The 23,888-nt window shown below is 41.1% G+C and overlaps 1 protein-coding gene across 1 annotated transcript in view; it reads right to left on the bottom strand.

Moving 5' to 3' along the window:
- Nucleotides 1-265: 265 nt before the first annotated feature.
- grm5b (glutamate receptor, metabotropic 5b) overlaps nt 266-23,888 on the bottom strand; it is a 49,489-nt gene continuing 25,866 nt past the window's right edge. The window contains exons 6-17 of the mRNA XM_063907071.1: nt 12,938-13,173; nt 12,189-12,310; nt 11,397-11,521; nt 11,109-11,277; nt 10,676-10,802; nt 7,564-7,681; nt 6,681-6,867; nt 5,708-5,866; nt 5,044-5,169; nt 4,441-4,623; nt 3,510-3,676; nt 266-1,367 (exon numbers count right to left, since the gene is read on the bottom strand). Of these exons, the coding sequence (XP_063763141.1) occupies nt 266-1,367; nt 3,510-3,676; nt 4,441-4,623; nt 5,044-5,169; nt 5,708-5,866; nt 6,681-6,867; nt 7,564-7,681; nt 10,676-10,802; nt 11,109-11,277; nt 11,397-11,521; nt 12,189-12,310; nt 12,938-13,173 (2,821 nt within the window). The remainder of the gene's footprint in view (nt 1,368-3,509; nt 3,677-4,440; nt 4,624-5,043; nt 5,170-5,707; nt 5,867-6,680; nt 6,868-7,563; nt 7,682-10,675; nt 10,803-11,108; nt 11,278-11,396; nt 11,522-12,188; nt 12,311-12,937; nt 13,174-23,888) is intronic.

Raw genomic sequence — 23,888 nt, 5'->3', positions numbered from 1 at the left:
TTGAGAAACTGCACTAAGAAAATACGACGTGGGCAAGCTTCTCATACTTGCATCTCAATGCAAACATGTAAACACAAACACAGCCGCAGCTTGGTGTCTTCATCAACCAGCTCTTCGCGAATCCTTCACCCCGACTCCTTTACTTACTTCACGTAAGGACGAATGGATTTCAGTTTCCATCCTCCAATACTCTTCACTCAGATCAACCGTGTCGTTTTTGGAGCGCTCCTCTTCAAATCTGCGTTTTCTTCATTTTAAAACTGCCTCACAGTGAGGATGAACTCTGGCTGTAGTTTCTAAGTGACAGTCTACTGTACCTGGGTGAAGGGGGAGAGGGGGGAGGATGAGAGGGGACTGGGGGGAGACACAGGCCTGTCTCTGAGATGAGTGAACCACTGCTAGATCCCAGGGAATCGCGGAAAGGTGACGGCGGAGTCAAAGCAAAAAGCTCCTCGTCCAACTCGGCCCTCCTGTGAGGGGAGTTGGTGAGGCAAGGGATGAGGCCTCCTCGCATTGGGGAGAGAGAGGGGGAGGCCTGGCCAATATGAGGCGGCAGGGGGTAAGGTGAATGAGGAATCGAGTGAACCGGACAGCCGCTCCGGCCCGCCATGCTGGTCTCGACAGGGGGGAGGGGCTGGACGTCGGCGTAGGTGGTGAGGGTTGGGGCCATCGGGATCTCCCGGGGCAACAGATACGGGTCGTGGGGCTGAGGAGAGGGGGGAGTCTGCTTATTAGAGTGCGTCGGAGAGGATGACAACATCATGCTGTTGAGCTCGGTGATGTTGGCGGTGAAGCGGTTCACCACGCAGCTGATCTGATCCATCAGCGAGCTCGGGTGCGGTCCCGGGTGATTGTCCACAATAATCAGACGCCCGTCGCTCCCCACCACCAGAGAGCCGCTGCTGGCAGGACCGCAACTGCTGCCGCTTCCCCTGCTTCCCCCGCTTCCCCCGCTTCCCCCGCTGCAAATGCTGCTAGGGTAGTTAGGAATGCCAGACATCGAGTGCTCCTCCCCGATTCCTGCCCCTAGTCTCTGGCTGATCGTGCTGATGGGCGAGGGCGTCTGCGGCAGGTACGTGGTCGAGTAGCGCTCCTCGGCTTCAGAGAGGTCGTACAGGGTTTTGTCAGTGACAGAGTCCTGATGAATGGACAGGGAAGACATAGAGGGGAGTGAGGGCAGAGGCATATGGGGGTGCAGGTCCCCCCCGCCACAGTAACGCTCCTCGGAAGTTTTGGAGAAGGGCTTGATGACGGCGGTCTGGTTGTTCTCCTTCTTCTTGATGTGGAAGGACAGCCGTTGCCACAGGTGGTTCCCGCGTGAGCTGCTGCGCTCCGTCTGCGCCCAAGACACTGATTTACCATTGGAGCTGGAGGGCGGCAGGGGACAGAGAGAAAGAAAGAGGGTCTGTTTATAGCTTTAAGGTAGATTTACCACATTCAGTTAATTCACAGTTTATTGATTGTTTTGATGTTAATGTAATACATGTAATTAGTTGTTTAAACAAACTGTATCTCTAATTAGAGTTGATATAAATAAGGTGCACGCACTCTTTTCAGTTTAGATACATCAACAGATGTACATTGAGGATGTGCATGATTGCGTTTAACGTAATGTTATGGTCAAGACTTTAAATTGACAACAGGTGATCACTGAACATTATATTCAAAAAGGACTTACTGACACAAAATAATTTACTGTAAGCTTTCTTCAAAATAGATATGGTAGCTTTTTTTAAATCGTCTACTCATATTTGTTTATCACATGATATTACCTTTCAGATGGGACATTTCTTACTCCAGTCAAAAATGAGATGCTAATTACTATAAGCTATAATTTAGCTTGTCAACTGCTCATTATCATAATAGGTTTATATTGATAGTAAATCTAAAAGCATACCTTCTACAATAAGCCAAAAACTACACAACAGCAAAAATAAACATGGCAGAAACATTGCATTAAGTGTGCCTGCTTTACAATACTTCCTATGTGTCATTTAATAGATACACACATATTTAAATGAAGCCCTGACTCACAAAAAATCAGTTGGACTTCATTTGCATGTCATTTCATTACAATTAATGTTCCTGTTCTATTTTTTCCCGACAGTCTGTTCTTCACTTGTCTTTGTCAGCTTCTCTCTTCCTGTTTCTGTTCTACCTACATCTCACCATTTTTCTCCACTTTTCTCTGCTTCAAATCAGTCACACTACTATCCCTTGCCTCCCCCCACTTTCCTTTCTCTCATCCTTTTGTCAGGTTAATTACTGTGATTAATCTTTAGTGGAACTTCTGATTAAACCTCACACCACCGTGGCTGCTGTTGAAAAGAGCCTAAATCACCCTGGGGAGAAACACACATAGATAGACTCTCACACACGCACCTCCATATGCTGCACGTCGACCTGCGCCTACACATACATCGTGCTGGGATATACTCGCTAAAAGAGTCTCGGACACAAGGCTTTGGAGCCAAGCCAAAGCCTGACATGCTACTAACAGAAACACGTGTTGCACACACTAAAGGGGCGCTTGGTTGATCCTGTCTGACATATATTGCATCCATTTGAATGCCTGTTGAAAGTAAACCATGCACTCCTCAGTAGTTCAAACATTTGGTTGATTCATCAGTCAAATATTTCATCTTCTTTTATTATTTGAAGTATTTCTTCTATATCTCCCCCCGTTTCGCTGGTTTCATGTCTGTCTGCATCTGTTCAGACAACACAATGACAGCATCTCAAAGGCAACAGCTTCCAGCCCTGCACCGAGGAGGGAGACAGCCCTGCCAATTACCACCACCCACAGGGGAAGATAGGACCAAAAGAGATGTGAGAGGGGAAGAGAGGAATAAAAAGGAGCCAGGATGGAAGAACTCCTGATATTTCTCATAACAGTGTGATTGAAATCTTGCTTGCCAAGCGGGGTGAACTCGAGTAACGCGCTGACAAACTCAAATGTGTTCTTGTCCTTTTCTTCCCTTTTCATTCTGGGCAAGTGGCTGTGCGTCACTCCTTTTGTGTCCATTGATCGGTTCCCTGTCACTGTAGATGGCTTGCGGATGGCCTTCAGCTGGGTGTATGTTATTATGTGGCTCATTTTAGCCTTATTCCTTGAGCCATTTCTTCTTCTTCTCTGTTTCTACCATCAATTCTGATTTTCATTTTCTCTCCCCATCCTGTCAATTTTCTGCTTACCCTCCCTTCCTTAGCTTGCACCTCTCTCTGGCTTTGCCATGTCTCCATTAGGCAATTGTCTACAGTTCATGTAAGGGTCACAGGAACAGTCAAGCAGACTCTGGGGAGTTCAGAGAATCAATCTCCCAGAGAGCTAGAACACACACAATAACACACACACTATAAGTAGTCTGAAGAGTTGGGCTATTACAGAAATGGTACTTTGGACTGTAACTGCGCAGTAACCTGGCATTAACCTGCCAAATGAGGCCCTTGTGTGTACACACAATCACTACCACACAAAGACAAAGACACACACAGACACACAGATGTACCTGAGATTCTCCCCAGTAGAGCCTCTACGTTTCCACAGATTCACCAGACTCGAAGAACGGCTGGCAGCTGAGGACGATTTGCCGTCCCCCACGTGCATGCGTACCACTGTGCTAGTGGTAAAGGCACTGCGCACGTTACGCTCTGGTTTGGCTAGAATGATGTACACCTGTTGAGAAAAATAATAAAAAATGTTTATCCTTATAGAGCAAAATGTTTCAGACCATTGAAGAGCAATTACCTACATCAAGCCATCTGTTTTTGGTAGGCATTTCTTTAAAAACTTTTAAAAGATGTTCTTTTTGAGAGTGAAGTGATGAACTCCGTGATGGCTTACCTTCTTTATGTACAGCTCTTATAAAATGACAATCCTCAAAAAAAGCTGCAGCTAATTGTTCATATTGATTGTTATTCTGCTATTGTTTTAGCACAAACGTTGTCCTTGAAGCTGCCGAGGAATACCTGCTATTACTAGGATAGTTAGAATAAACATGATACGTGATGATATTCTAAATGAACCCTTTCACTTCAGTGCGTGACAATGTAATTTCAAGTTTCTTTCTCTCTCATTTAAGAACTTATATTGAACAGTCATTTTCAATAATTGGTGTTGACTGTGAGTGCAGCCCGTACATTCCCACTCTAAGGTAAGAGTTTCAATAAGAAACAATAACTTTTGATGCTTTATCATCAAACTTTAAACAACAAACATCAACAAAATGTTAGTGTACTGCTTTAAATATCATTAAATAAACATTGTGTCCTGATGTAGGATAATAACCACAGTGTGTTTAAGTGTGGAAAACTATCCGCAAGACAAACTGTATATTTTGAGGCTTATTTTAGGGAGACTCATGAGATACATTGATTTATACTGTAGAGACAGATCAATGAGTAATATGTAGAAACTGTGGATTTTAGCTGCAGCCTTACCTTGGGTACGAACATGCAGCACAGCGCCACAGTGGCACTGAGGCTGACACTGAAGCACATGGTGATAATTTTGTAGTTAGAGCCAAAGTAGATGGGTACGAAGGCCAGCCATATAATACAGGTGGTGTACATGGTAAAGGCAATGTACTTAGCCTCGTTGAAATTAGCGGGGACGTTGCGGGTCTGGGAGAAAGGGACAGAGTCAGAGAGAAAGTTACAGCAACATGTTTTTCTCTACAGCTGTGTTCATGTGCACGGTCAATTTATTATTTGCTTGGCATGCAATGCATTTCAGCTTTTGTCTCTGTTCACCATTCTGCCCTCACACTCTGCAGAAAATGGATTGCTGTAGGCAACGTATAATCAAACATTGACTTCATAAAATGTATGGTTCAATTTGCTGCTGTTGAAAGCGGTAGAGCACCAAACACAACCAAATTGCTTTCACAATCTGTCTGCACGACTTCTCTCTCTCTCTGTAGCAGCTTGAGGTTGTATGCGTGTTTCTACAATTATAACATTTGCTTCAAACAACATTTTAAAACATGCTTACTGACAATTTTATGAATTCAATTTAGATAGTGAAAACACTTCAGCTCGTACCTTGAAGGCATAGAAGGTGCAGCTGAGGATGAGCAGGCCATTGTATCCCAGCGGGGCAACCACGCCCAGGTTATTGGTGTTGCAAATGAGGTTAACCTGGCGGATGCTGGGGTAGTCATGGATCACCTGTTAGATATTAGAGTGAGGAAAACAACGTGATGATGGAAAGCTTGAAAGAGCTTTTATTACAATCACCATTGTTTTTCCCTCCACCAAACAGTTGCCAAATGTGTGTCAACAGGGGCATTAAAATAAATTGGGGAAGAAATTAGCAAACTAGCATTTCCATTGATTAAACTGCCAACTTGAGATGTTCATCATCTTAAGTCTGTGAGCAGAAGAATAATTACAAAATTGCCTTGGAGCAGGATTATTTAACTGCTTTAAATAAATACAATAACATTATTTGAACGGGATTCTCACATACAGTACCTGTTGATGTGCTTACTTAACTACTCATGTATGGGTCTATTGGCCTCTAACAAAATAGTGATGAAATGGAGAGAAACTCCTGCCTCACTAGGAGGAAACCTCTTGAGGTAAATCTGAATTTTCTTTAAGTTTCCATCCCTCTCATTTGTCTGTAAACCTTTTGTCATGTCTATCAACAAGCCACTCTTGTACTCATAATAAAGAAACAGACAGTGGCAGACAGACAGCTCACCTCGGGTGGCTCCATGAGGAAGAGAGCCACGATGATGCCCAGCTGCAGCAGTATGAGGAGGAAGGCAATGATGAGCTGAGCGCAGGCTGACATGAAGCGAGGTTTCTTTGTACAGATCTTCTTCTTGCTGCCTGCCAGAATTCGAGCGATGCGATTTGTCTAGGGTCAGAATGCAAACCCAATTAGCAACCTTTGATGATATACGCACTGAACATGCTGTATCCATGTTCGGGCAAACTGGGCTCTGTATTCCTACACTGCTTCCATTGGCCTTGTGTAGACAAACAGGTGAGAAAAAATATAAATATTGCACACAGGAGTCAAAATCTATACACTCAAGGTAAGTTCTTATTGGAAGGCTATTGCAGTCACCTGCTATTTTTTAATCCTTACTCCCTGATCGCAAAACCCTCTTTCCCTAAACCCCACAGGACAGGGGCAGAACGAACAATCGGCCGTTTCAGGGGACTTGGCCCCGTTATCTTTCTGATTAGGTTCACCGTCTCTTCAGGAGAACAAGCTGTTCTATGGCTATTACCCACTGACCATTGATGACCAAAGCGGGTTCTCATCATCCAATCTACTTTATACTATATTGCTGGGGACCCAAGGACGTGCTGTGTGAATTTGAAGCAATTTGAAGAAGCAACATGTTCAACATTATCCTCATCAACAGCAGCCCTTATACAAAGCCGCTCACTGACTGCTTTTCCCATTTTCTGTTGAATTCTGGATGTACTAAAATAACAACAAAACACCTCCCTGGACTCAAAAGGAAAAAAGTGGTTCTCAACAACGCTGCAAGCAGCACTTCAGGCGGCCAAGCTATCATCTTGTTCAGAATTGCCACCTCACTAGTGAATCTAATGACAGGGATACTCAAGACCTTAGAGGTAATTCCTTTAGCCTTACAACTGCTGCACCCTACATCTTATACTCATTTCACAAATCCTTAAATCAATCCTTGCAGTACCTTGGTGACAAGTGCAGAGTAGCTCATGGCAGGTGACAGGCCTATTCCAAGCCGTTGGAGGTAGCAGTGGACTACATGGGGTTTGGTTATGAGGCTGAAGGTACACAGGTACCCCAGGCAGATCCCTGCCAGTATTATGTAGCACAGCTCCCGACTGGAAGATTTCACTACTGGGGTGTCCCGGAACCTGAACACATTCAGAGGAACAAATATGCGCAGAAACATGCAAGTCATGAGATACAGAAATACACAATTTATACAATAAAAAAACAGCAAGGAAATGGTAGAACAAGAAAGTGCAGAACTAATAGATATTTTGGGAACATTTCTCTCTCAGTATGCTTAACAGAGTTATGGAACAGTATGCACAACAGAAAGAGGATTCATGTTACCTAAAGCAAAAACAAATATGATACAGGAAACAGTCATGTACAGAGCCATGGTGCGTGGGAATTCATTGCTGGTGCATATTATTATAGAGATTACTACAGATCAGTTCAGACTTTTGTTAAAACAATATCTTAATTTCAGAAAGGATAATTGAACTGTTTGTTTGTTCAATAAATGATTTTTTTTGGGTTATTTTTGGCTTAATGACGATCAAAAGGATGATCGTTTTTGTTTTCACATCTTTGTAGTAGGCTGCTATTGCCATGAGATTAGTTGTGTTGTTTGTTTAGGTGTTTATGTGGATTGTGTGTCATTGTGTGTTCTACTGTATGCGTGGACCCCATGAAGAAAGGTTATGCTAGCGCTAAAGGGGATCCTAAAAAAGTCAAAAGTGCTACGAGTGAATGAAAAGTGTGTATCTTTGTCGAGTATAACGCTGTTTGCATTGTTCCACTCACTTCATATTTTCTATGACAGATGAGAGATTTAGTACCTGATGAAGACCGCAGTGACAAAGAATGTGAACATGAGACCGAGGCAGGCGAAAACCACAGCAGCAATCGGTTCAGGATCTCCCCACCGCAGGTACTCCACTGGGATGGGGTCACAGCCTGGGGATAGAAGCATGGAAGAGATGCAGTTAAAACTAAATTAATTGAAGCCTTTTATTTGATGTTGGTAAAGCCCAGCTACTAGATAAAATACATTGAGCTTTAGGTACGAATGCTTCGTTTAACTTACATTTTCCTTATTTATGTATTGATTTATGATTTTGTGATCAATCCGCTACTGAAACACAAATATTGTAGCCATTTTTCAGCATGTGTTCTTTATTGTTGACCTTCTTTATTCAATGCCTTGCCGCTTACACCATACTGCTTGCCTTTTGACCTTACCATACATCTCCGTTGTCCACACTTTCTTTTTTATCCCTCACCCTGTCTCTCTTCTCAGTTCCCCTGTCATTCAAACATCGTCTCCATTTCCTGGAAATGACTTATCCATCATTCTGCGCCTCTCTTTCCTCCACCCATTATCTCCCTTGATCCTCATCCCTCTCTTCGTCCTCCCGATTCTCTCCTTCCCTTCATCTATGCCTCCCTTCTAGGCAAGGAGATAAAGTGTTATTAATTATAGGGACAGTTCTAATTATGAACCATCTTAATTCTTGCCAAAATTATCTCACTGGCTGGTCTAGACATTATGTAGCCGCAGAGACGCACGTAGACTCTTTCTAAATCTTCTGTCCATGTACATCTTCACTTATTTTTCCTTCACGTTACTGTCTCTCTTTGTTTGTCTCTCACAGACACGCAGCCATGTACACACACCTGTTTGTACAGTACTGCACATCTCCGAGAGTTAAAGAGTCACTAAAAAAAGACTTAAGTAATTTAATGGCATTGTCTTTAACACGGTCAATAACGTTTATCAAATCAGTGAAGTGGCTAGGTCTTGGGACATAAACAACCGCCCTAATGGCTATGGAATCAAGGGGCTGGAAACAAACATACAGAAATGAATTCAACCACCCTGCAGAGGATGTGGCTCACTTGTGGGTTTTTAAATACTGAGGAGCCATTTAAGACCGGATTGAATCTACTGTATGTAATCTAAAACACAGTGTGAACTATTGACTGCAGTGTGTGCAAAACAGAATAATCCATGCTACGATTTCCATCCTTGACAGTGCCGCTGGTATTGTTTTGCTTTTTTGAGTCTGTGTTTGTGTTATCATGGTAAATAACTAGTTTGAGTCCAGATGTTTTACACTTCTGTTTGTCTGTGTACAAATTTTGTCACAGGCACAAGGTCACAACCGTCAAAAAATGCAGTCAGAAATCCTAACAGGCTAAAATCGAAATCAAGGCAAATTAATGACTTAGGGGTGTAAAAGGGTTGTTGTAGTTGATCACATTGCAAAATTGTAAGAGAATAAACCATATGTAATCACAAGAAAATCCCAGGTCTGATTCTGTTTTTACTCGTATATAAGAAATGACTTGTATGTAAATGTTACTGCTCAACATTATGTTTTAGTGCTCTGCTACTACTTTAACATAGACCATATTTAAATATTTAAGAGACAAGGACTACACTCTGTCCTGCCTAACAATGGGCTGTGAGGACCACCCATCCGTGAGAAGGCAAAGGAGGAAACTTGCTGAGAATTTAGCTCCAATTAATCCTGCCCACATAAATGTTGATGTTAGGGCCGAAAATCCCAGATCTGTGTTTTCCTCAAGGGTTTTCTCAGAGCAGTCGAAAAGCCTCGGCTACGAGTGCATTTTAATACTTAATTAGTTCAAGAACCTGCAGGAAATCCTGTTGTGTTTGACCCTAAGCCAAACTGGTGCATTAAAAAGGGAGGAAAACTGTTTGGAGGGTTCAGTCAATAAAAAGTTTTGAGGCAAACTCCTCTCAGACTCACAAGTGTGGAACTTCACCGATCAGTGAAGAGGCTCAAATCCCAAAGCTAATCCTCCTTTTTCTGCTCCTTTTCACACTCCCTGGCTGCTGCTTCTGTCAGAGCCCTCCATTCATCTCCATCTCTCTCTTTTAGATTCACTTTTTGCTCTATTGCTGTCGGCAAAACTCTCCTTTGCCTTCTATGGTTTTCACACCCACTGCACATCTGTCCCTGCCAGCTGAGTCCTTACTCTACCTCCTCTGTTTGGTCGGCCTCTTTATCTCTCTCTCTATCGTTCCTTTGGCCTGAGGGAAAGAGATCAAAATGTCTGCTGGAGGAACAGGGCAAGCAGTTTGTTTACACCTCATTATTATTGTTCCATATAGCCCCACCGGGGGACAAGCAGCACTTATTGTTAATGAAATGAGTCGCATACACATACTCGCACACATGAGCAACACACACAACGTAACAAACTGTTCACCCCAATCACTCCCTCGTTTCGTTATCTCCCTTCTACTGTCAATTTTCTCACGGGTTGGCTCTCTGTTTTAGTTTAAGGATGCTTCTCTTTTTGGCAGTGAAGCTCAATCTGAATTTTCAGCAGGGCTTGATTCATGTTTTAATCATGCAGCGTGGTGAGCAGATAGCAAGCGGTATAATGAGCAGCTGAAAGGATAACAAGGCAATATTCAAACGCTTCATGCGCAATGGAGGGGAAATACATTTTCATGGCAACTGAAGAGCATGTGCAGTGAAAGCTGCTCTTGATGCAGAATAATTAAAACATTGGTGACCATGTTGGTAACAAATTAAAAGGATGAAGAAGAGCGAGTAGTGGGGAGGGGAGAAGAGAGGAAAGAGCTTTTGTAACTGGTGCAGGACTTACTGTATAATATCAAGGAATAAGGGAAAAGAAAACGTCATCATCTATTTCTACATCTTTTATTCTCTGACCATCACACAATCATGCACATACACATGTCGGTGGCCATTGCACGGCTCCTTTTCGGCGGCATCACGTCTACAGCAAAGTGTTACAGTATTTTCATGCAGGAGCACAGGCAGAAACTGTAGCTTCATGTTCTCTTCTCACTATTTCTATTCAAGTATTATAAGCAAAAATGTATCTAAGATAGCACTAGGATGTTATAAATAAACACGCAGAAACATACACCAACACACAGAGACTGACCTGTGAGGTCAAAGGTAGGCCAGGAGCCCAATTCACAGGCTCGGCAGGTGTACTCGTCGAACACAAACTCATTTTCTTTACAGGGAGTGCACGTCCAGCAGCAGCTCACCTCACCTTTACGGATCACCTGGAAGGGACAGGATGCACAATGTCTTGAGTACCTTTTAAGTTAAATACATGCTGGGAACCCTCGTGCACCAGCCACTGCATTACATGGAGTCTTTTATTTCATGGCATTTGTGAGAATTTCATTTAATGGCATTTTAATCCATTTGATAGCGGATGTCAAATATATGTGTAATCTATTCCAAAAAAAGGATAATTTGTCATGTATGGTAAAGTTCCAAGGCAGGATGCTGGATTCACAATGTTGCCTACATATTCTTGAAAATGCTGCATGTAACCAGACATCATCTTTTTTGCGCATTCTGACCTTTATCTGTCCTTTGTCACAGGGTTCACTGCAGACGGACTTCATTATGCCTTCCTTGTTAGGCCAGATTTCATCATCATCTATCTTCAAGCCTCTGTTGTCCCAACTGCCAACATTAATATAGTCATAGTAGTCCTTCCCCATCTTTTTGAAGTTCATTATCTCGTACCTGTGGATGGAAAGTTTCACATGCAGGTTTCATTCAACACATTAACACTCACATGTCGTGTCATACCCAGCAAGCCAAAAGGCTCGACACAAAATGAATCAATGGGTTTAACAACGTACCTGCCAGGTGAGTCTCCGTTCTCATCAAATAAGATTCCCTCTCCTGACACTCCTGTGAAGTTGGTTTTCATCAAGAAGTCCAGCAACGTGGAACCATCTATAGGTCGCATGGCATCACACAGGCCCTTAAAATACATGAACAATCATGTCATGTCCAACAAAAGTGAGCCACAGCTAAACAAACATCATTCATTGTTAGATGGATTTGTGTGTGCACAAAAGTAACTAATGGTCAGTGGACATTCCTGTTGATTTAATTGACATTTCAAGAAATGAGGATGTATATTAATAGTCACAATATTCCTCACTTTAATGAAAGCACATTATATTGGCCAGTTGGATTAACACAACATAAAGATTCATTTGTACAATACAAAGACTGGCATAGAAGGTGAATCCTCACTTGGGAGTTCTATGAAAATTGAAAAGATAGTGTAGCAGGGTTTCTTCCATGACTGTCACATTCAGACTAATAAGTGCCAAGCTGGATCATGTTATGACATTGAGTCTGAAATATTACTTTCAATAACCATGTCTGCAAGGAAAAAAATCTTGAGTCGTTCCCACAAAGGTACACTATTATGGCCGAAACATACAGTATAGTATATGTGATAATCCAGGATCCCATCTTGCATTTTACCGGTTGAGTGTACAAGTATGTAAGGCTAACTTGCAGCACCCAGCTAGTACTTTCTTTCGCCCCACCGTTTTTCCTCTCCTCTCATGTCCCTTCTTTATTTCCTAGCTTTGCCCCGGTATGTCCCACCATTCCTCCATCAGAGCAGTACCTACCTGATAGCCTGGGCAGAGCGCCCGTTGCATATTATGCAGGCCATATGCCATCGAGTAGATGGCATTTATGACAAACCCCATCTTGGTGTCCTGTGCATACTGCTGCCGAAGAGACTCTCGCTCTGAAACAAAATGGGAGGGGAGAGGGGAGGTTGGTGGGTGAGGAAGGATGGACAAAAGAGGCAGGTATTTCAGAGAAACCCTTAATTTCCCTTCTAGTTTAATGAAACACAGTGTGCTTTTTTTCCCCCCGCCTGACATCAAAGACCACTCTTCTTCCTTTCTCATCGGACACCTCCCACCTCCACATCTCATTTCTGTCTGCCTCTTTCTGTGTCCTGTTCATTTGTATTTCACGTCCCGTTTCATTAGAATACATGAGACATGACTCCCTTTGATGCAGCTCTCACACGCAGCTTTGTCTATGAATGGAGGGATTGAAACCGAGAGAGAAAGATGGAGGGGTGACGAATACAAAGACATAAAGCGAGGATGCACTCAGCCACGAGGGATGTCTCCAGATAAACCGGAAAGCTCTGTTTAACCATATGGTGTGTGAGTGTTCAGCAGGTCTGTTCTAATGTTATTTGCATTAATAGTGGCCATAATGAAAGCCTTTACAAATACAGATTGTTACTGTAGCCTCTCTCCCTCTGCATCACAGATGGCTGTGGTCAACAGAAGTACAGTACAGCTGTAACTCACAAACCCTGTCCCATGTCTTTCTTTGTTTTTAGCGTCTTACTCACTGCCACAGGTGCGGTTGTATTTGCCGTTCTCCTGCGGGTGTCCTTTAAGTCGACAGTGGAAACGATGCTGCCAGAACTCGGGAAACCAGGGGTTCCTGGGGTTGTTTTCAGGACGAAGTTTAAGGTAGTAATCATCAAACCATTTCACATCAGCCGACTGGAGCTTGATGGTAATACCACCTGCTGCTTCCCTAACATAGCCATCTGTTACATCGTACCGGTCTGCCCATCCATCACTGCAGGGAAACACAAGGGGAGACAAAGCAGAGAAGTTAAGCAAACTCCATCGATTTAACATGAGAAATAAAAATACCTGCTCTGCTGTTTCACAATCAAAACAACATTTGCATAATTTCCCCGAATATGTAGTGAAATCATTTGATCTCTCCAAAGTATTTTTTATTATTATGCTGCAGAAGCTTTTTAGAGAACTAATTTGGACATTTGATGCTTTTCAGACGTCATCCCATCAAGAACTCGAACTTGAAGGTTGAAATAATGAGGGTGACTCAATGGAAGTTTTTACTGCTCGGAAAAATCCTGCCAGAAGCAAACGCTTACAACTTATCTGATCTCCATTAATGCTTTCAGAGTCCCTGTTTGTTTGAAAGAGCTTCTATTATAAAAGGAAGCCTCTGGCAGTTGCTCTGTCTGTGGACTTTTCATACTGCCAGCATCTACTGGTGGTTGAAATAAGAAAACCGGATTACCTGTGCGTGTATATTACATGGAAATTATAATGTACCAAGTAGTGGTGGTGAGTGGGTTTGCCTCTGGAGCCCATTAGAGTGCTGAGATTTCTCTTAAGAGCTGGACTTGTGTGTTGTGTGTATGTCTCTTATTGGATGAAATTACATTTTAAGGTAGAAAGGTGAAGAAGAAGGGCAACAAAGTGTCACTATAACAAATAAAGTATATTTCTCTGTCACACCATGCAGGCGCACAGATGCATACACTTACTAGGCGAGTGCTATAGTTTCCAGAGAAAGAAATAAAACAAAAGGATTGAGGAACAGAAAGACGAGGAAGAAGAGGGAGACAAGAGACAGAAGCAGAAATAACTAGGGGAGATATTCAATGAAAGGAGGCACAGACAGGATGATTAGCTGGGTGGACATGTGGGAGGGAGCTCTTACATCATTATGGGCAATGTCCAAAAGTAGTCCCATTGCTGACAAGTAGGCATAAACATTACGCATAGACACGCATACACCAGCCCGGGTGCTGAGATGATCTAGGTCAAATGGAGTATTTTGGCTGCAGCTTAGCAGCCGTGCCCATCAGACACTAGCAAAACGAATACAACTACCTCACAAAACACACACTAACGAAATGTGGCGATGTATCACTGTAGTTTGGATTTTTGGGGGGAGGGAAATTTGGGTTTACTGTTCCTCAAGGAAGCACAGATGGCACAGTGAGTTTGTGTGTGTGTGTGTGTGTGTGTGTGTGTGTGTGTGTGTGTGTGTGTGTGTGTGTGTGTGTGTGTGTGTGTGTGTGTGTGTGTGTGTGTGTGTGTGTGTGTGTGTGTGTAAGAGGGATAAATGAAGATAGGATGGGAAAGAAAGAGAAAAAAGTGGGAGTGAGTGACAAATCCCCTGTCCTCCTTTCAAATATACTGCCAACTTTGCCTCAAGCAGGACAATGATACAAAGCTCTTCTAGTAGAAGTCTTTCTTTTTTCCTTTCCTTCCTTCTTTCTTTCTCTGAGCCTCCAGAGAACAAAACTAATTTTCTCCTGCAGCAGGACTTCCAGCACCATGATTGGAGACCCAACGTGTTTGTGTTATTTTGTGTGTGTGTGTGTGTGTGTGTGTGTGTGTGTGTGTGTGTGTGTGTGTGTGTGTGTGTGTGTGTGTGTGTGTGTGTGTGTGTGTGTGTGTGTGTGTGTGTGTGTGTGTGTGTTTACAGCCTTGTGCCTCCATTTGTGTGTCTCTAACTTTTTGGTTTTTTTTATGTCGCACTTCTCAGTACCCTCTTCCTGTAAGCAATTGTCGTAAATCATGGTGAAGTCTTTCTATCCATAACAGGACAGATAACGCCTGTATGAATTGTGTGCTGTCACATGTGTTTAGTGGTAGCGGATTGGGACAGTGGTTCTGTCGACAATGCCTGTTAAGCTTGTTGCCACAGATAACTGAGAAAACGCTACTTTACACAGAACTATTAAGAAGTTGGTGGTCAAAATATAATTCTATAAGGACATGAACTAATCTTTTCTAGAAATTCCTCCAGTAGTTGTTTTTTCATTATCTATTACGGCCTAATTTGACCTCTGTGAGCCTTTAAAAGTGACTGAATCACTTGTTGATTGGCTTGATGATAACTCCCACACCCATGAGCCATTGCAATAAGTCATAATTAGACGTTAGGCCTTTTTCATGGTAAGGGGTCGCAAGTCAAGAAGGTTTGGGGTTGGCTTTCTGGCTGTAGGCACTTTTAGTATCAATAAGTACTGTCGTTGACTAACATTGTTGAGTTTTGCTCGTTGTCTTTCATTAAAGAGTTATTGCTAGAGAGATTTAAATATTCTGGTCTGGTAATAACCGGATAACAGAAAGCCTGGACATAAAGTCATCTTCATGTAAAAACAAGTCTTGTAGATAAGAAAATACTTCTGATTTTGAATGTTTTAAACTTGAAGTGATACACATTGCTGCTCAAACCATTGACCGTTTCTCAGGTTTGGTGTCACGCAGAGGACGCCATCTCATGCGGAGCGACAAAGTGCTATCGCAGCATGTCCTCACAACCGATCAATAAGTAGCTCCCCTGGGGGAAAAACAAACAGGATTTGATGTCTTTACTTGAGTAGGCTATTTGCTCCTGTGTTTAATAAAGTGTTGTATTGACAGAGACACGGTGGGTGGAAGAGTGAGAAATACAGGGTTGAAAGAAAAATAAAGGAGAAAAAAAAATCAAAGAGATTGATGAGTGAGGCAGAGAAAACAGATCCAAAAGTCAACAATCAATCATTAATCAGCACTCCCTCTGTTGATAGATTTCTTCTTTTTGTCTTACATAGTTTTCTCTCCACATCCGTCTCTTTCAACCTCCCTCATTAACACATTCATGTCTCCCTTGAGCCCCTTCACCTCTTTTTTATCCCCTTCACTTACATCCATTCCTATAACTCTCACATTCGAATACATCCATCAACCAATATCTTTATCCTCATTTCTTACTGTTTGTGATCATGTTTGTTCCTTTGCAGACATTCACATAACACACATCTACGATAATCCAAACACATGCACAGTATGTTTATCTCTATTGTGTTGCATTTGTATTTTCTAGTTATAATTTTGCGGCAGTTTTCCTTTCTTTTTACTTTCACTTTATGTATGTCACTGGTCTTCTTTGCTTTACACCTTTTTGGCAAGCTTCCCAGCAGATCACACATGAAACACATCAGAAGGAGAATGACAAGTTTGACATGGCAGCAACAAACACACACACACACAACCACACCTGTATTTCAAGAAAGTTGTCACTAATTCAAATAAGCAAATCTGACATGGAACATATTCATCTTCTTAGCATAGGAAATATGATTTTTATCACTTCCCAATCAACACTGTAACTCCCACACATGATGGAACAACACAAATAACAATCCATTTTATTTTGTAAACCACATAATTGTTTTATAATTGAAAAGCTGAAAATGTTTATTGTTTGGTAACATGCAAATCAATAACTGTTCTCGGGATCTCAGATTTGTTTCCAATTGTGTAATTAAAGATATTGCATGTTTAAAACAAAAATGTGGTGACTGAATGTGTGACTGAATTTCCTGGAAAGGCTGTAAAAGCATGGATCACTGATACAGGAATGTTTTCTATTTGAACAGCATGACAAAAATAAATGGGATACACACCTTACATGTGTGAGGCAACACCGCGCACATGCGGTATGTACTGGTGTAGTGCTCTCCTCTCGTTTGGTATCAATAGGCGGTTGAACAGTAAGGGTTGAATGTTACCGTCTTTTCAAAAGCAAACAATGTTGTTCTCAAGGACGATCACAATGCTTGAAATAGGCCTTTCTTTCTGTAAGTGTACCACAAAATACTTTCACAGCAACTACACATGTTAACAAGTGTTTCAAAGTAAACGCCTTTAGTTTGAACCCCTCATGCTTTGTTTTACAATTAATGTGTTAACGTTCCAGGCTCCTTCATTATTCATTATTTTTAACAATTTGTCAGTATAGTCTATTTAAGGTTACTAGTGCTGCTGTAACACCGTTTGTTTTCCTGCTGCAGGACAAATAAAGGATTTGTTATTGTGAAAGGAAAAGCTTGGTGAACAGTCTTTCATTGAATCCAAAAACTATAGTTTAAGTAGTTAACCTAAATTCATATAACCTGCTCTTTGGAGGATATTAGTATCCTCTTAGGAGACTGGACTGTTCAATTCCAAAGCGTCAGTAAATCCTGGCAGGCAGCTTTAAAAGGGATAAGAGGGGCTAATGTGATTGGCAATGATTGACACTAGCCCAAAATGCAGCGCAGTCACTGATAAAGTATGAAAAATTAATTCCTCCCACCAAATGTTGAAGCCATGTTCCTCCAACCACAAAATGATCAGAGTTAAGCCCTCTGTTTAACAAGTGCATCAAAAATACACACAGATGTTCACTGATCGACATTTATAGTATGTAAGTATGTAGGCGATGTTGCTGCTAGAAGATGGCGTTCGAAGAAACCTCAGGTTCAAGGTTCACATTTTTACGAGAGTGCAATGAGAGTTAGTTTGTGCATCTATGTGTGTGTAGGGGGGGGGGTTGTCTATGTGAGTGTGGGTCACCCAGCCTAATCAAACACTCGTTCTATTTTGTATCAATGACTATCATTAATGACATCCTCGTTCTATCTGTTGTACTCTCTGTCTGTCTGTCTCTATCTCCACATGTCTAAGAGAGCAAGGACGTTACCATGGTTTCCAGCCCACACTCAACCTGCTGTCTGTACTTTGCGTCTCATTAGAGCACACTGGATTATAAAAGTATGCACACACACACACACACAAACCTGCACCCTCTATCTCTCACACACACAGACTTCCTTTTCTATTCACCATTCAATTAACATTAGATGGCCTGCTCTACCAATATTGGAAATGCTATTTGCATAATAGTACAGTATGCCAATATTGTAGGCCAACGCACTACCTAATGGAGAACTTTTACAAACCAATTCTACACACTGAGGCCCGAGGACATTGCCTTTCCATTCTGTTCATTTAAAGTATAAATAGAAAGTGGAACTCATTTGCAAGTGATTATTAATTTTCACTTGGTTCTTTCCTGGTGGTGAAATGTGTCCCAAGCCGGATGTTTTTGTCTCTGAGTTCCAGCAAAAGTCAACCAGGGATTTTTGATTACAGGAAAACTAAAAGCACTCAATAATACATATTTCTGATGTCTTCCCCTTGTTTAAGATCACAATCAAACAAAGATGCAATACAAAAACGTGTCATTAGGGCCGAACAAATAGATCCCACTATCAATGACTTATGGGAGCAGTGCAAAGTAGAAGCAGAGCGCTTTGGGGAACATGTTACATTCTCTCTCTCTCAAAGAAATCAAGAAAGTTGACTTTAGATACAAAGCAAAATGGATTTTGACTTAATTAGCTTTTTTTGACAGTAGCAGGACTGGATGAGTTTCCTGACTGCAGCTGAGATGACCGGAAGTATGTGTGTTACAGCTCAGACTGATATCCCAATTTACCTGGAACTCAATTTCCTCTGATTATCTTCCCAATCCTTCCCGTATGTCTCCGATCATTCATAGAACAGGGCCTAGATGAAATGCAAATGTTTATTCAAGTTGATAACATTTTTTACTTTAGCATTCATGCCTTTGCTTCAAATCTACTTCCACTGGCCCCATCTGTTACCGTTAACCTTGGTTGCGTTGTAGAATGCAAAGTTAGAACTCCGGCCCTGAAAAGGGATGTTTTACCTTTTATAAAACATGGCTTGTACTATCTTAACTAAAAGAGTCTTAAACGTACAGATTTTTAGACAAAATATGAACTAAATAATGTATTTCTTTAAGCTGTATACACACATATCCAAACCAAATGCGGCAGGTGCCGAGCTGAAGGTGAGCAGACAGCGAAAACAATATATAGATAGCTCAAATGTTCTTTTATTTATTGCAAGAAGGTGACCATTCCAGCACAACTCTTCATGCTTATTCATTTTACATGTTTAACAAGTGTTAATCTCAAACATCAGAACATATGACAAAAGCATAAACCTAACTACAAACCCACAGTCACATAACCCCTCCCACCCAGATGCCGAAAACAGATTGAAAGAAAATAAAAATAAAAATAATTATTAATAATTTCTGTATAAAAAGAGGGAGAATAAAGCATATAGTTTTCCTCTGGCTAAATGGTGGCCTTTTTCAAATATTCAATGTAGGGCTTTCCGGTTCGGGATTAAGGATCTCCTTCAACTAACATTTATGAGAAGTGTTCTTCCATTTAATTAAAATGAGGCATTAAACTAATAGACTTGTAAAGCCAGGTACATGGTGATTTTTTTTTGAAGGAAAGTTGTGTGCTTGAAATTGTAGGGTTCCAAAAAAGGGCAGTAAGAGGATCAGGATCAAGGTTCATACCATAAGCTTTTCAAGTGTGTTACATATTTGACGCCTGGAAAGCATTAGATTTCAGACAGGACCAGAACAGGCGGGAATCTGTTTGCACCTATCCGATTATCACTGTGGGTAAACTTTATACTGCTAGAAACCATGCCTCACGTAGAAGAAGAGTGAACAAGGTTGAAGATTGTCTTGACGGATGTCAGGTATTGGGACCCCAATTTCCTGCTCCCAAATCTGATGCGTTAAGATGAAGGGAATCAATGGAACAATAAATTATGGAGTGAGAGTATTTCTGAAAATCTCATCGTTTATCATTCTTTATTCTTTTATCTTTGGTTTTAAGGAGATAAGAATCTACATCTGCTCAAAAGGTGATTTGGTTATTCATTGAAGAGAGTTTAAAAAGAAACTCTAAGAAGGGGTCAACTGAAAAAAACCTATAAATAACACATATTGAATGTCTCCCACTGTGATCATTAGGAAAAGAAAAAGGTAAACATGGTACAGGCCACAGTTAAAAGTATCAAAGCATGAGCAGTGTATAGTAAACAGAACAAAAACAAGAGCTCACTGTATTATTACATCGCCTACAGCCAAACAGGGACAACCCTTTTGAATGTTTCATCTGAATTAAATTGAGTCGATGATCAGTGAATGAACCACAGTGTTTGGGAGTTCACAGCTTAAAATAATTGTTAATTTGCGTTATTGTTTCACTTTGACCTCAGTCGTGCTGTGCTTTGTCTCAATACATGTTTGATGTGAGAGTGGAGGCATGCATTTCAATCCCAGCTTTGTTATATCAGGGTACATATTTGGACTGTTTTGTAATCCTGTTGTGGGGATTGGTTTAGCTGGGGAAAATGAGGCATAATATTTGAATCTGATCTGAAGCTGCGCTGCCAATAGGTCACTTTATTAATTAATGTCTGAGTTCAATAACATCGTGCCACCCGACCCCAACCCACCCCTTCACTAGCTGCCATGGCAACCTGGCAGAGATTCTAGATGAGCATCTGCTGCTTACAACCATACATACTGCACACCAACATACACAAACGCACCAGCAGTCCACCAACCAAACCTGACAACAATAATTACTCGGACAGACAACACAGGTGGGGGAAGAGAAGAAAGAAAGAAAATGCAAGCAGCTCGGAATGTTTTTGGAAATCAAAAACCTAAACATTGGCAGCACAACAGCTGTACATACATAATCTCAACTGTCAAAACTCAGAACAACAAACAAACATAGTTGTCCCACAAAAAAAGTGTGTATTTGGTTGTTTAATGCATTAAAAATGCATCTTTCATAAGTAGATGAAGGCTCCCTGAACAACAACATAGCAACAACTTTCCATTAGTGTCATCACTTAAAGTGATCTGCAGCAGACTATTATGCAAAACACTAGTAGGGTGTTCTTTTTGCTAATCCTATGCAGTCGCAATTTGTAAAGGCCAGCACTCACTAGTTGGGATATAAGAGTTACCTCATTTACCCCCTCCCCTCTGATGGATGCTCAAAAGGAGCATCAGTGCCCTGGATTTTTATGATGCAGTAGACTGTTTCTCCCAGAGGAAATCTAGGCTATGATTCCTCACAAAGTTGCATGTTATGATGCAATAATGCATTTTATACTTGCTAAGGCTCTATGAATAATGGCTTTCAGAATTTGGAAAGAAAATCCAATAAAAATGTTGTCTTTTTGGCAAACCTCATGTTAAAGTCATGCTTTATTGTGTATGAAGCATGTAGACATGTCTCATGAGAGGCAAAGACAAATGCAATTATCCATCAATGTATGGGTGGCATTTTAGTGAGGCTTTAGGAAAACTATAATTTTTGACTTTTTTTTGCAAGATGTTATTTGAACGGAAAATATCGGCCAGACCTGAACCAGGACAGCTCATCTTTAAACATCCTCAGCCAAACGGAGGTCAAAGTTCACAATGACAACAGCAAAACTAATTTAGCCAAATGTCAGAACGGTCATTCAAATAGACAGGTGCACGCATGTGTGTGTGTGTGTGTGTGTGTGTGTGTGTGTGTGTGTGTGTGTGTGTGTGTGTGTGTGTGTGTGTGTGTGTGTGTGTGTGTGTTTGTGAGAGAGAGAGAGCGAGATGGATGCAGGGCTTGTGTCCGTGTGTGTACCCAACTGTGTAATTATGTGAGTGATCGGACCACTTTACACGCCCATCATTCAATAACACGCACACACACACGGCAGAACAGCCCTCGCCTGCTTACCTTGGCAGCAGGTTCACTTTCACTCATCTATCCATGCCACACTTCATTACCCTCAGTCTCTATTTTTTCTGACAGTCTCTCACCTCTCATCTCTCTCCGGTTTCTCCCCACATAGAGATCCTCTTTTTTTCCTTCTCTCCAAATTTCTTCCACTTCATACCTCTCGCTTTATCCATTTCTCTCACGCTTATTTCCTCTTTTTATATATTGCTGCCCTGAGGGCTTGTTGCTGTGTATTCTCTATCTATTTAACACTTGCTTTCTGTTCCATCTGTGCCTTTTATTTAAAAGGTTCCTTGAATTTGCTATTCATTTTTCCTGACCATTACTCAATCTTACACAGAACCATAACTTCATTGGAAAATCATCACTTAAATTTAGAAACCCAAAAGTCTGAGAAAATAGAAATGGATGACTGTCTCACACAGACAGACAAACACATGCAAACAATTCATATCTTTAAGGGAGTTGAACATTTCAACAGAATAAGCATTTAACCCTTTAAAATGTATGTAATGTAACTCTTTTCCAACTTCCTGTCACAGCATTAGTATGACAATGAAAATATCTAGTTTTAATCTTGACCCTTAGTTTGACACTTTCAAAAGCCACAAAAAAGACCACTTTTCAAACTAAAGTTCAAAGAGTAGAGGAAATGGATTTACAGTCCATTCATTTCATCCTTATTTATTCTGTACCGAGACATTGACATGAACTATAGCTCAGAGAAGGTTACTTGGAGAGGGAGGGATGAGGAGACAGAATAAGTTGTGAAACTCGTGACAGAAACCGACAAAAATGTTTCTCCTAATGAATAGAATGACAGTTAAAATCTGCTACAGCAATATTTATTTTCCAGCTCCATTTTTAGCATGCCAACTTCAGCAATGTGTATTGACCTTCAGGGCCAAACTCACCCTCACTTTGTTGACAAAATGTTATCAATGTTTAAAGGAAACAAAGTTGTTGGAAGACTTTAATGTTAGGTCCACTTAATGATCACATGTCATCATGGAGGCAAAACATTGGCAAATATCTAATTCATTTTGTTTTCATTACTGGACAAATTCACTTGGAATCAGTTTAAGTGTAGGGTAGAGTAAGGTAGAAGGAGGCAGGGTTAGAAGGTCGGTTAAAAATAGTAATTAGCCATGGCTTCATCAAATACGGAGTATAAAAGGGAAAGAAAAAAGAGGGTTAATAAGCAGTGATGTCTCTAAGGGAAAGCAAATAACTGTATTCCACTTTCTCCAAAAGGCTCGTAATATAAAAGTGTGCATATTTTCATTATCATGTCCCCAGAGGAAAGCGAAGCACAAAACCTCCCATGCTCTACCTATCGAATAATTGGAAACATTGTATGCCTCTTGTTCAAAAAGCAAGGCATTGATCTCTTATTCATACACAATTTTGACATTATGTGAAACACTTCAAATTAATGACTTTGTTGACACTTAAATCAAGGAAAGCTGAGATTTGCATTTAAAAGAGGATGATGATTACTTTAAAATGTTAATGCCAACATCCTATCTCCACAAAAACAATAACTATGTAATGTTAAAAGCACATTTAATAGTCTTCTTTGAAATATAAATAATCCTGTGATTACAATAAATGGTATTTGCTTTGCATTTCTATTCACTGTACATTACAGTGTAACAGGATTGTTCTGTGGAAGGCAAGAACACTTACTGTGAAGTGGACCTTGCATTTCCATTTGTATATTGGCAGAGCTTTGTACCTACTGTAAGCTTAACATGCAGCTTGAATTTCAGTTTAAATTGAGGACGAGAACAAAAACCAATTGTCCATTTGTACTTTCCCCTCTAGCGACTGAGGTACTGTTGGGTGAAATATAAAATAAAGAGAGAAAGCAGTGGCATGGGGAGGGATAGAGAGGGAGATGAAGAGTGAAAATAACTTGATGTGGGGAAGTAGAGAATGAAAATAGAAGGAGTGTGCACAAGGGAAGAAAGATGGATTGCAGATAACAGACATTATTCGACTCCAGCTGGGGTCTTTGTCTGGGCGCAGTTAACCGTGAGAGTCACACACACAAATATATTTAGAAGACAAACAA

Source organism: Eleginops maclovinus, chromosome 18 (genome assembly GCF_036324505.1).
Source record: "Eleginops maclovinus isolate JMC-PN-2008 ecotype Puerto Natales chromosome 18, JC_Emac_rtc_rv5, whole genome shotgun sequence".
NCBI classification, from domain to species: domain Eukaryota; kingdom Metazoa; phylum Chordata; class Actinopteri; order Perciformes; family Eleginopidae; genus Eleginops; species Eleginops maclovinus.
This window is presented reverse-complemented; position numbering and strand designations above follow the sequence as displayed.